This window comes from Giraffa tippelskirchi, chromosome 5 (assembly GCF_054371585.1).
Source record: "Giraffa tippelskirchi isolate mGirTip1 chromosome 5, T2T-mGirTip1v1.2.pri, whole genome shotgun sequence".
Classification (NCBI taxonomy): Eukaryota; Metazoa; Chordata; class Mammalia; order Artiodactyla; family Giraffidae; genus Giraffa; species Giraffa tippelskirchi.
The window spans coordinates 168,436,699-168,450,193 of record NC_137279.1 but is presented as its reverse complement, the minus strand read 5'-3'; the positions used below and the strand labels follow the sequence as shown (position 1 = coordinate 168,450,193).

The window sequence follows — 13,495 nt, the reverse complement described above, 5'->3', positions numbered from 1 at the left end:
GCCTAGGTTCAAATCCAAGTCTACCAGAATCAAAGTTCATGTTCTTAGGCACCCTACTAATAGTCTTGCTGGGTGTGATGATTATGGAGCCCTGGGAGCCACCTAAGCCCAGGGCAGTGTTTCTTGCCCCTTTCAAACTATGTTTATGTGAAATTAACACAATTCCAGACATACTAGGTAAAAGTAAATTTCAATGGATTAGCAAATAACAAACAAGAAATGTTAAGAGGATTTAAGAAATAGGATTATAGATTTCACAGATGGCATTGATGTTTTTCTGCCTGCCAAGGAGCACTTACCTAAGCTGCTGCCTAATCCGATCCAAAGTCAAGAGAGAACTCTTCCTGTGGATACGGGAAGTAGAGGTAGCTTCATCCTGAACTTCTGGCTCTTTGCTCTTCCTGCAAGATATCACAGCAAGATTACGGAAAGTGGTTTTGGGTGCCAGCTATCAGCAGCAGGACTGGAAGTTAGGTAACCTGACAGGCTCCTATTCTTTTAGCAGCTTCTTTGGAAGGAGCTAAGCAAAATTTGCCAAAAAGTTTATAATGGAAGTTTGACTCAAACCCAGAGGTTAAATTTTGCCAAAAGCTTATCATTTAAATTAGACTCATCACCTCCCCAACTAGAAATCAGAATATATTAATTCTACACAGAGTTTCTTATTCTTTTTAAATTTCTGATGTATCTATAATTTACTGTCCACTCAAGGTTAGTAGCAATGCAGGTATACTTTCAATGCAAAGCATTTATCAAGAAATCTAGGTAAAGGACTTTATTGGCAGTCCAGTGGTTAAGACTTTGCCTTCCAATGCAGGGGGTGCAGGTTTGATCAAACCAGGTTTGATCCCTGGTTGGTGAACTAAGATTCCATATACCTTGGGGCTAAAAATCCAAAACTTAGAAGCAATATTGTAATAAATTCAACAAAGACATTAAAAATGATCCACATTAAAAAAAAAAATCTAAAAAAAAAAAAGGAAACCAAAGAAAATCAGGAAACCCAGGTGCTAGAGTTTCTGAGCGGGAAACACTGAAATTTCAGGATTGTCACATTTGTACAACCCATTATGTACAGACATTGCCCAGTGTCAAACTTCAGAGTTGTTCTAGATGCATTATCTTGTATTTTATGTATTTGAAAATGGTTTCCAGTTTAAAAAAAGAAAGAAAGAAAGAAACTAAGAAAAATCACTGTTAAAATGTGGTAAAGAGCCAAGCAAGTAATGGAATCCAAGACTGTGAAGCAATTCAGGTCTGGGAATTATCTCCTGGAGCAGCAACCCCCAAAGGACAGCTGGGTATATCAGAATCATCCTAAGAGTGTCTCAAAAATACAGATTCCTGGGCTCAACACTTGGAAACTGATTCACTACATTTGGGGTGAGGCTCAGAAATCTGGATTTTAGAAAAGCTGATGATTCTATGACACAGACAGATTCACTGGCTGTCACCCACACATTTCACATCATGTGAAGGATCTTGATTTGCTCTGTGGGAGGCAGGGTAACATCCCCAGTCACCTTCTTTGGATGTATCCTGGTTTCAGAATCACAGAAGGCACCACCGAGGATTTCCGTCCCCCACTGGTAGGAGTAAGTGTTCTTTTTTCACTAGTCTCTGTTGTTTTCAAAGCTGGGACTCGAGTTCTCAGGATCATGCCACGATCAGGTGAAGTCTTCTTGGCATCTTTGGTACAAGAGTGCTGCATCTCTCCAGTTTTCTCTGGGGCTTTCAGAGCTGGAGACGAGGTCTGAGAACCATCAGGCAGAGACCTCTTTGAAGGTGACATGATCTCAGAGGCTACTTTCCGTTTCATTCTTCCAGGAGAATCCAATGAGGCACACGAAGTCGCCTGGGAAATCCTAGTGTTAGGAGTCCTAGAGAAACCTAAGTTCAAGAGAAATCACCATAGACAGTGTGTGAATTTTGTAACAAGCACTGTACAGATCCCTAATCTCTTTAGAGATAAATTCTTTCACTGAGTGATACAAAGACATGAATTATCCATGTTTGGAATTATTCGATACTTTCTTTTCCCAGGTCAGATAGCTAATATTTTTAGTCTCTCTCTTAAATTCTATGGGTAATTTTGCTAGCTGGAACAGTTAAATCAGCCTTCATATATAAATGTTCAAACATCAGGTTTTCCATGAAGTAATCTCCCAGAACAGCTGTTCTCAACCAGGGTGATACTGTACATCCTCAAGCCCCATTCAACCCCATCTGAAACTTATTCCAATGGCTCTGTTGAGTAACACCAAGGCCTTACATTTTTTTTAACCCAGATTATACCAGTGGAGAGATGGATCCTGTAGGCAAGCAACTGGGTTTTGAGAATACACAGAAACACATTTGGATCTCCTCCAATTTCATCATGATCAAAGGAATCAAGAACCTGGACATTCATTCACAGACGAATAGCTCATCCATTGAGCTATTAAAATGGCAAGGTATATACCCGGTGCTAGGAGACAAAAGTTGAATGAGACTCAATCCTGGTTCCCATCCATAAGATACTCTAGTCTAACAGGGCAGATAAGATGCGTAAATGTTTATAATATCAAGTTTAATAATGGTCCTAAAGCATCTAGTGCTAATAAATAGGGCTTCCCAGATGGCACTAATGGTCAACAACCTGCCTGCCAATGCAGGAGACCATAAGAGATGCAGGTTCGATCCCTGGATCAGGAAGATCCCCTGCAGGAGGGCATGGCAAGCCACTCCAGTATTCTTGCCTGGAGAATCCCATGGAAAGAGAGGCCTGGCGGGCAACAGTCCACGGGGTCTCAGAGAGTTGGACACGAATAAAGCGACTTAGCATGCATGCAAACTAATAAATACAGCTCTTGAGACAGGCCTTGAAAGAAAGGCAAAATTTCAACACAGTTGAAAGGAGAAGGAGGGAGGTGAGTGAAGAGAATAACTGAGATTGATGTGAGCTAAGGCAGCGAGACAGGAAAGCACTGGGCAGAGGAGTTCACTTCAGCCACAGTACAGGGTGTGTGTGGAATTGCTGCTGCAGACAAGGAAGATGCCATCTAGTACCTGTGTGGGAAATATGAGGATAATGCATGTCCACATTAATATAAAAATGTCCCAATATCCTTGTCTCCCTTACACCTCATCTCTCCATCTTTCTGTCAAAAACAATCCAAAATATTTTCCTCATACCTGCCACATCTAATTATGTAACTGTGTCAAGTTTAAATTTCTTACCCTAACTTTCAAGGTCCTACAAAATCAACAGTGAAAAAAATACCGCAATTATTTCTAAATGGTGATTGTATAAATTATTTCTTTAGTAGTCGTCTGCATTTCCATAAAGTTCCATATGTTCATATTCAGCTCCTAAACATACATAAACTGTGGAAAATTCTTAAAGAGATGGGAATACTGGACCACCTTACCTGCCTCCTGAGAAACCTGCATGCAGGTCAAGAAGCAACAGTTAGAACTGGACATTGAACAACAGACTGGTTCCAAATCAGGAAAGGAGTACGTCAAGGCTGCATATTGTCACCCTGCTTATTTAACTTATATGCAGAGTACATCATGAGAAACTCTGGGCTGGAGGAAGCACAAGCTGGAATCAAGATTGCTGGGAGAAATATCAATAACCTCAGATATGCAGATGACACCACCCTTATGGCAGAAAGTGAAGAACTAAAGAGCCTCTTGATGAAAGTAAAAGAGGAGAGTGAAAAAGTTGGCTTAAAACAACATTCAGAAAACTAAGATCGTGGTATCTGGTCCCATCACTTCAGGGCAAATAGACAGGGAAACAATGGAAACAGTGAGAGACTTTATTTTTTTGGCTCCAAAATCACTGCAGATGGTGACTGCAGCCATGAAATTAAAAGATGCTTGCTCCTTGGAAGAAAAGCTATGACCAACCTAGACAGCATACTAAAAAGCAAAGACATTACTTTGCCAACAAAGGTCTGCCTAGTCAAAGTTATGGTTTTTCCAGTGGTCATGTATGGATGTGAGCATTGAAAAGAAACTATAAAGAAAGGTGAGTGCCGAAGAATTGATGCTTTTGAACTGTGGTGTTGGAGAAGACTCTTTTGAGAGTCCCTTGGACTGCAAGGAGATCCAACCAGTCCATCCTAAAGGAAATCTGTCCTGAATATTCATTGGAAGGACTGATGCTGAAGCTGAAACTCCAATACTTTGGCTACCTGATGCGAAGAACTGAATCACTGGAAAAGACCCTGATGCTGGGAAAGATTGAAGGAGGGAGAAGGGGACGTCAGAGGATGAGATGGTTGGATGGCATCATCAACTCGATGAACATGAGTTTGAGTAGGCTCCAGGAGTTGGTGATGGACAGGGAAGCCTGGCCTGCTGCAGTCCATGCGGTTGCAAAGAGCTGGACATGACTGAGCGACTGAACTGAACTGAAACATACATTATACTAAGAAGTTTCAAGAATACTCAAGGAACTTGGCACAGAAACAAAAAAATTAAGGACACATAATAGGATGAGGATGAGTTCGTAGAATGGCCACAGAGTAGCTTTCAGATACATTATTAGTGCAAAAAGTTAAGAGGGAAAATAATATATCCAGTAGAATACTCTACTGGCCAAAAAATAATGGGAAATAAAATTAGAAAAAAAAACCGGAAACTAACAAAATTTATTACGTATAAAAGATGAGGTAGAAGCAAGGTGAGAGGATAAAGAAAGGAATGGGGCTATCTGAGGACACTCGTCTTAAATAGTTTTGACTGCATGCTAATGTTTCACATGTTTTAAAAGTCAAAGATGGGAAAAGCCCTAAAAGTAAACATAAACAAAAGAACTTAACTGTATATCACCAATAAATAACGATTAGCAGAAGAAAAATATTTAATCAAAGTAACATTACTCCCTCAGTGGAATATATTCTAAAAATATAAAGAATAACAAATCAATTACGATTTGGAATTATGCAACTGCGGGAAGGACAGGAAGAACCCTGTGGTGTAGATTAGAAGTATCAGTATGAATTTACGAGTTTTAACATTATAACAAATACATATATATATTTCTTAGTTCTTCCCCTAAGGATCTAAAAGCAATGTCACCTTAGTAGCTGAGCTCTTAGCTGAATTAGCTGATTATAAGGCTTAACATCAGTAATCATTAAGAAAATGTTAATAATGACATACTACCTCACACCCATTAGGATAGCTACAATCAAAGCCACAGAAAATAATATAAAATAACAAGATCTAAATACTTAGTGAGGATGTGGGGAAATGGAACTCTAGTGTTATTGATGAGAATGTAAAAAGAAAATTGATGCAGCTGTCATGGTTCCATTTCTAAGTACATACCCAAAATGAAGGCAGGGACTCCATAAGATATTTGTAAACTCAATTTCATAGCAGCATTAGTCACAATAGCCAAAGGTGGAAGCAACTCACGTGTCCATTGACAGTTGAATGAATAAATAAAATGTGGTATATATGTACAATGGGCTATGATTCAGCCTTAAAAAAAAAAAGTAAATCTTACTCCAACAAGCCAAAGCAACCTTGAGAAAGATGAACAAAGCTGAATGCATCATAGTCCCTGATTTGAAGCTATGTTATTGGGCTGGCCAAAAGGGTCCTTCAGGTTTTTCCGTAAGATGGGATGGAGAAACCCAAGTGAACCTTTTGGCCAACCCAATATGAAGCAATAAGTAATCCAAACAGTATGGTTTTGGCATTAAAAACAGACACACAGATCAATGGAACAGAATAGAAAGCACAGAAGCAAACCCAAGTATATACGGTCAATTAATTTACAACAAAGGAGCCAAGAATATACAAAACGTAGAAAGGTGGTTGCCAGAGGATGGGGCATGAGGGAATGGGAAGTTATTGCTTAAAGGTTAGAAAGACTGTTTTAGAAGAAGATGAGGATGGTTATACAACAGTGTGAATGTACTTCATGCCACTAAACTGTACACTTTTTAAAATGATGAAAATGGTAAATCTTACATGACACATATTTCAAGGTATGTCAAATCAGTACTTGGCCCACTGCTGCACTAACTCAATGCTGTACTGTAGCATGAATTAATATTTTACCATTTTCCTTTAGCCTCAATATTGCCCACTATCACCCATTTCACACTTACTGCTGAGTTCCAGCCTCTTCCTTGCCCTTGGGGTGACAGGATGGGAAGCAGTGTGACGAGATTTGGAAGTGGAATGCCTTAATTCAATCCTTTTGACTGCATGTTCTGTTGTGGTCCAAGAAGGGCTTTCTGTACTCTTAGTTTTGGCTTCCATGGACTTCTGGTATCTATGATGGTCTTCTTGAAGCTTATTCAACTGAGCAAATACTTCTGGAGGTAGTGGTTTGAAGTTTTTCTCATTCCAAGATAGTTTCACAAAGAATGTCTTCTCATTTTTCAGATCTATAGGTATGACTTCATCTGGGGCTAAAGCTACTACCTGAATTTAGGAAGTATAGATGATAGAAAAAAAAGGAGAAGCAAGAGAGTCAAGGAATGCTCTGTGAGTGCTATGATTAAAAAGCATGTAGGTCTGCAATCTTACCTGGAACATTACTTTTCTAAACAAAAAAGGCATGAACATGATATGGCATATTTCCACAGACTCCTCCTTGCTGATATGAATACCTTGTGTTGTTTTTTCAATCCATTTTATTCACTGAGGCCAGATTTCCCCACAAAAACTTCTCTAAGCATAGTCTACAATGCTTCAATAACCTACAGTGGTTACCCACTCTAGCAAGATCAGATTACTTAAATTGATTTGCAGTGATTTCTAAATCTGACCCCACTGTATCTCTTGAGTCCTCAATACTCTTCAAAATGGCTTCCCACCACTAGTCGACTGTGGCTTCTCACAGTCCCGCTCATTCCTACCATGGTGTTGTTCCTGCCTAAACGCCTTCTCTGCCTTTCCAAATCCACCCATCTAGCTGCTTCAACTTCTACATCTGCCTTTCACTTCTTCACCCATTTAACTCAAAGGTTAATTATTTTGTGGCACACAATATGCTGAGCCTATAGATTCGAAAAATCTGATTATAGTCCTGCCAAACCATGGTCTCCTTGCCCTACCAACCACCTAATTACCAGGTGATCACATCATGACCTAAACCCATTTTGGAGGCCTGAAGTAGCTTGAGAAATAACCCACACCCTAGTCTCCAGTGTCCCAGCTCAGCCTACACCTCATTAGAACCTGATTTATCATAAAATCCCATAACACATATTTGCTTGTAGCAATTAGCACTCTTTGTACTGATTTACTCAAAGTGAAGTCCTCATTTAAGCAAGCATATTCAGCCTCACAATGCTTTATGCCTGTCACAATCATAGCTAAATATAATTTCCCACTGAGATACTTTTGTCAATTTCTGCTCTTCCCTCAGGTCACAACCTAAATGTCGCTTCCTCCAGAAGGCTCCTAACATATGGTAAGTGCTTTCAATAAATATTTGTTGAAAGGAAGTAGGCAGGCAAGCAGAGACAATGACAAACAGGAAAAATTCATTTCTGTGAGGTAAACGAGAGCTAGTAATATCTTTGAGGCCATGCAGTTTAGGAGTCAAGTCATAAATAAGCTTCACAATAGAACTGAGGATCAAGGTACCACCTACCTGCACACAGCCAATGATGGTCTCGACACTAATGTTGCTATTACAGGCAGGGTTGTCATACCAGAATATCTCTTGTGTGTCAGGCTTCCGGCCCAGCAAGTGCTGTTTACAGACAGAGACTTCACAGAATCGGATAAACCACTGTACTTGAGCACGTTTTTTGGAATAAGGTTCAGAATCTAGGAAGGAGAGGTGAAAAAGGTAAGGTTAAGAAAACATGAGAACATTTCATTAAGTAATTCTTATGTGCCAGACACTGTGCTAAGCACTTGATAATACTTGATTAATACATTATCTTCAATCCTCACAATAATTGTACAAGGCAGACACTAAAGCTGTCTCCCTCTTACAGGTAAAGTAATCCCATTACAGGGACCTTAAGTAATGTGTCAAAGGTCACCGGACCAACCAGCTTGCTGACTCCACCCAGCACCCATGTTCCTCTCACTTTGCCCCACTTCCCAATGGTGCTATCAGCCATCAAATAAATTATAAAACGCATTTGAAAGGAGCAATTCTAATCACGGGCACTGAACAAATTTTGCAAATCTGTGGAAAACTCCCAGTAAGACTCAGAGCATAAGCTACTGAGATGACTTCTGGCCACCGGATGCTTGCAGTCTTCAGCTTTATCATTGTAATGCACTGTTAACATCACTCCACACCAGAGTTAGCTCCAAGCGAAAGCACACACACTCATTAGTGCCACTGTCACCACTGCCTCTTCTTTTCCTTATCTTGCTTCAGACAAAGACTGAAGCCATTCGATGTAGCACAATACACAAATTCTAAAATCTATACAGAAAGGTCCGAACCACAAATACAAAAGCCCACCCTGCTGACGTGCTCCCTCTAGTGGACGTTAGATTGATGACGTTTTCCTCCATACTTCGTCAAGTATCTTCTCTTGTCTGCAATGTAAAACATCTTCATCCACTCTATCAGTTCTTTCTTTGAGGCATGCAAACTGCCACAGGCTAGGACTAACTACTACATCCTCTTCTCCTAGCTTTTGGAAGAAGTAGTTTTATATAGTTTAAATTGTTATCTTTCATCTTCCTTTTGCAATTCTGCCCCATTGCCACTTTTCAGTGCTCTTCTCTATTCTGCAGAAGGTTCATAGCAGAGAAAATCAGCAGCAGCTTGAGTGTGGCCTTGCAGACCCCACTTAACACTCTTTTCCCTTTGGCTTCTCCAGCTTTAAGGGCAGTAGTGGCTTTCTGCCCTTATTGATCTCTGGAAAGCACCAGTTTGATCTCCTCCCTACTCAACACTTGTATACAAGTCTCTCTGGGTAAATAAAACACCTCGTGTTTTTGTTTTTCTGACTGAACATCAATCAACTAATACACCTTCCCAATCCAACTTAAGAAATCCCTGGTAAAAAGTAACTTTGCATTTGCAAAATTACTAACCTCCTGATGCCAAAATAAAGGACACATTTCTATTAGAGTGCAAATCACCTATTTTTTCCCTTCCCCCCCCTTCCTAAATCATCCTTTCCACTTCAACAATCCTGCCTTCACGGCCATTCTCACCCGATCCTAAAAATAATGGAAAAGCTAAATTATTGAGACCCCCAATTCCACTCTTTCCCAGTACTGCTCTAGTGAGTAAAGACGTTCACTAGGTAGAAGAGGGTACAGCTGGTGCTTAAGTGACCCCATATGCACACCCGATATACTGCTCTGAGCAGAGGAATCAGTAACCGCTGTTCTTCCCCATCATGGAGCACTTCCCAATCATTCACGACAAGGAATGCTATTCATTCCAGTCCCAAACTTACCGTCTTCAAACAACTCAACCAATTTAGCAACATATGGATTTTCATCATCATCCCCCTCAATCAACACAAACTGTCCAACTTGGATGTGAATCTCAGTTGAATAACCTTCTCTTTTCACACTCATCTCTCTAGGAAATAACAGAGAAACAAGTTAGGAAATCTCGTAGGGTGGGCCAAGCTCTTCAGACCCCTTGGTACACAAGAATATGCTCTTTAACCAGAAAATCTCCTGAATAGTTTCTCTCTGCTGACCAGTTATACTATAAACCAATATACCGGTCATATGCAAGTGTAGATGAAATGAGTTAAATGATTGTTTTAGCATGGATGATTAATCGAGAGGCCTCAGTATGAACCCTAACTTCTCTCAGTTATTCACAAAGAACAACAAAGTCTTCCTAAGACATGAAAGCTGCCCAAGAGCAACATCAAATTGTTCATAGCTGTCTTGGGTGAAGGGGATATAGTAACATCTAATCCCACCCTGCTATCATGCAGAATTACACAGAACCTATCTGAAATAGGTAAGACATTATCACACATATCAAATTTTATTAACCTTACATAATGTCTTCCTGTATCACTAGCTGCTCTCTTTATGCTACTATCTTCTTCCATCAAACAAACCCCTGCTCCCTTATAGTCAATTCATATTTACTGTCCCTCTGGGTTAGGAAGATCCCCTGGAGAAAGGAATGGCTACCCACTCCAGTATTCTTGCCTGGAGAATCGCATGAACAGAAGAGCCTGGTGGGATACAGTCCATGGGGTCGCAGAGTCAGACATGACTGAGTAGTCATAAGCAAGCGCGCGCGCGCGCACACACACACACACACACACACACACACACACACACTCCTCAACCTATAATATCTAGGACACTTTGGATACAAGTTATTAACATCTTAGCTTGGAGAAGCTATTAGTTTCAGTACTAAAGAACTCTATCACTCACTTGTAGGTTTGGTAGTGTAGTTTTTGATCCAACAATGGCCTGCCAACCCACGAATAAGTTTGTCTGCTCCTCAGTCTTGCAGAACAGTACGCCATGGCTCCTGTGTAAAAGTCACTAACTCTGAGTTAACATGACATGCTCTGATGAATTCTAGGGCACAGTTCCTGCCTTCAAAGGGTTCAGCCTTCTTTTCCGCCCCTACCACCCTCCCACACATTTTAGGTTTAGAAAAAAAAATTTTTGAGGAAAAATTCAGACTCTATGAAGATCAAAAATAGGCAATTCAGTATCATCTGGTACTGTGCCTTATCTCTTCCTATCCAGGGAAACAGAAAGGTCAATATAAGAAACTACAGATATTTAGAAGTACTTGGCACAAGGCACAAAGAGATATGAAACATCTACCAACATGAAACTAAAAGCCAGTGACACAGTAGTTTTAAGTATCTTTATAACATTTATAATCTAGGCAGGGATAAAATAAAAATGCACGACAGGACAACTAACAGTACAAAGAGCCAAGAGAAAGAGCCAGAAGGGCTAAGGTAAAGGACCAGGTCTTTTGACTGTTCCGGGAGGAAGGGTTTCTTAAAGGGGTTTTCTAAACTGAATATTGAATAATGGATAGCTAATTGATAAGATAGATGAAATGAGGGTTTCCAAGGGATGGAGGGAAAAACATGCAAGAGGCATTTGGGGGAATGGCAATGGATTTTATCAAATGTATCATCCACTTACATTAAAAACAAAACAAAACCCCAGTGTCACTAACCTGTACTGCTCTGGCAGTTGGAAGGAGTATTTTTCTTTGCAACTGATAGGTCCTAGATATAAGTACTGTGAATAGCTGAAAAGAAATGATTGTATTAAAGTACATGAAAAAAAAAAGACATTTTACTGACAATACTGAAATGTGAATGAAAAACCCAAACATATTTAACAATCTTTACAATTTCGAAGCAACAATCTATTAGTCCTAATAATAATGCCAATTCATCATCTCAAGTTTGCTATTAAGAAAATAATAACTTTCCTCTAAATTCAGTGCTTTTCTTATAGAGCTAAAGTTTGACAAAACTGGGTTTAAAAAAAAATTTTTTTAATCCAGTCTGACAGAATACTCTGACTTACTGAGAGAGGGACCAATAATTTCAGTCCATGTCGAAAACAATAGAATTAGAACAGTATATAGACATCCTGATTAAATAAGCTGGTTTCCTAAAGTTCAGTAGCATTATGTCCTACATTCTACTTGGGAATATTTTGACCCATAAGATTTTCTGCTTTTAAAAAATGTATTTTTTAATAGCTGTGAGGAAGCTAATTAGCAAAAAGAAGGTATCGAGTCAGTAAATGCACAGCTTACAAATGATGCCTCAATGATTACTATTAAGAATATTTAGAGTGTAATTCACAACACATTACTACTAAAATCAATCTAATTTTAATGAAATACATCATAGAAATGAACAAACAGCAGACTGAGGAGTTAAAACAGGTTGGAGACTTGGGTTCAAGTAAAAAATGCATTTGCATTCATTATATCCACTAATCTTTTGATGAAATGTTAATAAAAGTGTTTGGATCTCAATAAATGTCCAAAGAAATATATTAACTCTAACTTCCTTTCCATATATGTTCCTTTTAATGGAAGATGTAACATGGAACTATTAGAAGCTCCTTGGAACTTTTCACCTTTCCACAATGAAATCAGGCAAAATAGGCTACTGAGGTACAGACAAAAGATGCAAGTAAATAAGTTCCATCATTTTTGAAAAAAACAGAATATCACTGAGAGTGATATTATAGCAAATTGGAATCTCCCAACACATTTTCTTCCCTGGTGGCTCAGATGGTAAAGAATTCACCTGCAATGTGGGAGACCTGGGTTCAGTCCCTGGTTGGGAAGATCCCCTGGAGAAGGGAACGGCTACCCACTCCAGTATTCTGGCCTGGAGAATTCCATGGACTGTGGAGTCATAAAGAGTCCCTGGGGTCCATGGGGTGGCAAAGAGGCAGACACGACTGAGTGACTTTCACTTTCATGCAACACATTTTCTACAATTCTTGAATAATCTAGCTGAAGAATAGATGCCCTGATTTGTCACATTATCTCTGATATTTGGTTACACTGGCACAGGGATCTCATTTTTTCAAACCAAAAACTGGCATGCAGAAGGACTATCTCCATACTCCTCAGGTATTCATGTGTATCTAAGGGCATCAGATCCATGCTTTCAATGATTTTAAACAGAGACCATATTTTAGCTTACTAAAGCAGGTATCTTAGTTCAAAAACTAAACCAAAATAAAATTTAACACTCCTTTTCTAGATCATGAGCTCTATACACTGAGACCAGCATAAGCATATCTGTATGCAAGGGTGGATGATTTACCAAAGGCTGAAAAGGCAGGAGTATCAGAAGGCTCTCTGGGCCTGGATTACATAACCTGCCCCGTCTTGGTCTATCCCTCGCTCCAGGACTGCTTTTCTAAATCTCAAACAGACCAAGGTTGTTAGTCCCCTCAGACTTGTACAGTTGCTGTTCTCTCTTCTTGCATATCTTTGCAGGGATGGCTCAAGTCTCAGCACCAGTAAAACTTCCTCAGATAGGCCTTCCCTGATGCCCAATGGAAAGTTACTCCCCACCCCTTTAAACTGTCCTTCAGGGTCAGGTTCTACTGCACCCCTCTATTATCAAAGCAATAACCATTATATTACTTTCTTATTTTTTGTACTTTCTACATCAGAATGTTAAATTCCAAAAGAGCAGGGATCTTGGGACCTTGTTTGTCTGTTCATAACTGCATCCCCAGGGGCTAGGTTAAGACTTCACACATAATAGGTGAACAAATGAATGAACGAATGAACAGGTTTTAAAAAGTCATTAGGACAATACCAAGTGTGATAAGGATGTAGAGTGGCCAGAACTCTCATACACTAATGGAGAGCGTATAAATTAGAAAGTTTGGAAAATTGACAGTATCTACTAAAACTGAACATGTGCATATCTTATGATCCAGTAGTTCTAACAAAATATATCCAACAGAAAAACAAACAAATCATCAAAGGACACGAACCAGAATGGTTGTAGCAGCACTATAAAGCAGTGAAATTAAACCAACCACGACTGCACACATG

At 39.6% G+C, this 13,495-nt stretch overlaps 1 protein-coding gene across 4 annotated transcripts in view; it reads right to left on the bottom strand.

The window, feature by feature from the left end:
• Positions 1-13,495, bottom strand: part of ORC1 (origin recognition complex subunit 1) — a 34,923-nt gene that overhangs the window by 18,623 nt on the left and 2,805 nt on the right. For 2 of the 4 annotated variants that reach the window (XM_081485394.1, XM_081485396.1), the window contains 7 exons: positions 11,126-11,200; positions 10,354-10,453; positions 9,399-9,526; positions 7,613-7,791; positions 6,117-6,435; positions 1,524-1,890; positions 300-401 (listed from right to left, as the gene is read on the bottom strand). In XM_081485394.1, the coding sequence (XP_081341520.1) occupies positions 300-401; positions 1,524-1,890; positions 6,117-6,435; positions 7,613-7,791; positions 9,399-9,526; positions 10,354-10,448 (1,190 nt within the window). In that variant the 5' untranslated portion in view covers positions 10,449-10,453; positions 11,126-11,200. Of the gene's footprint in view, positions 1-299; positions 402-1,523; positions 1,891-6,116; positions 6,436-7,612; positions 7,792-9,398; positions 9,527-10,353; positions 10,454-11,125; positions 11,201-12,221; positions 12,325-12,749; positions 12,933-13,495 lie in introns of those variants that run through there. The other 2 variants (XM_081485397.1, XM_081485395.1) reach the window with 2 other exon arrangements.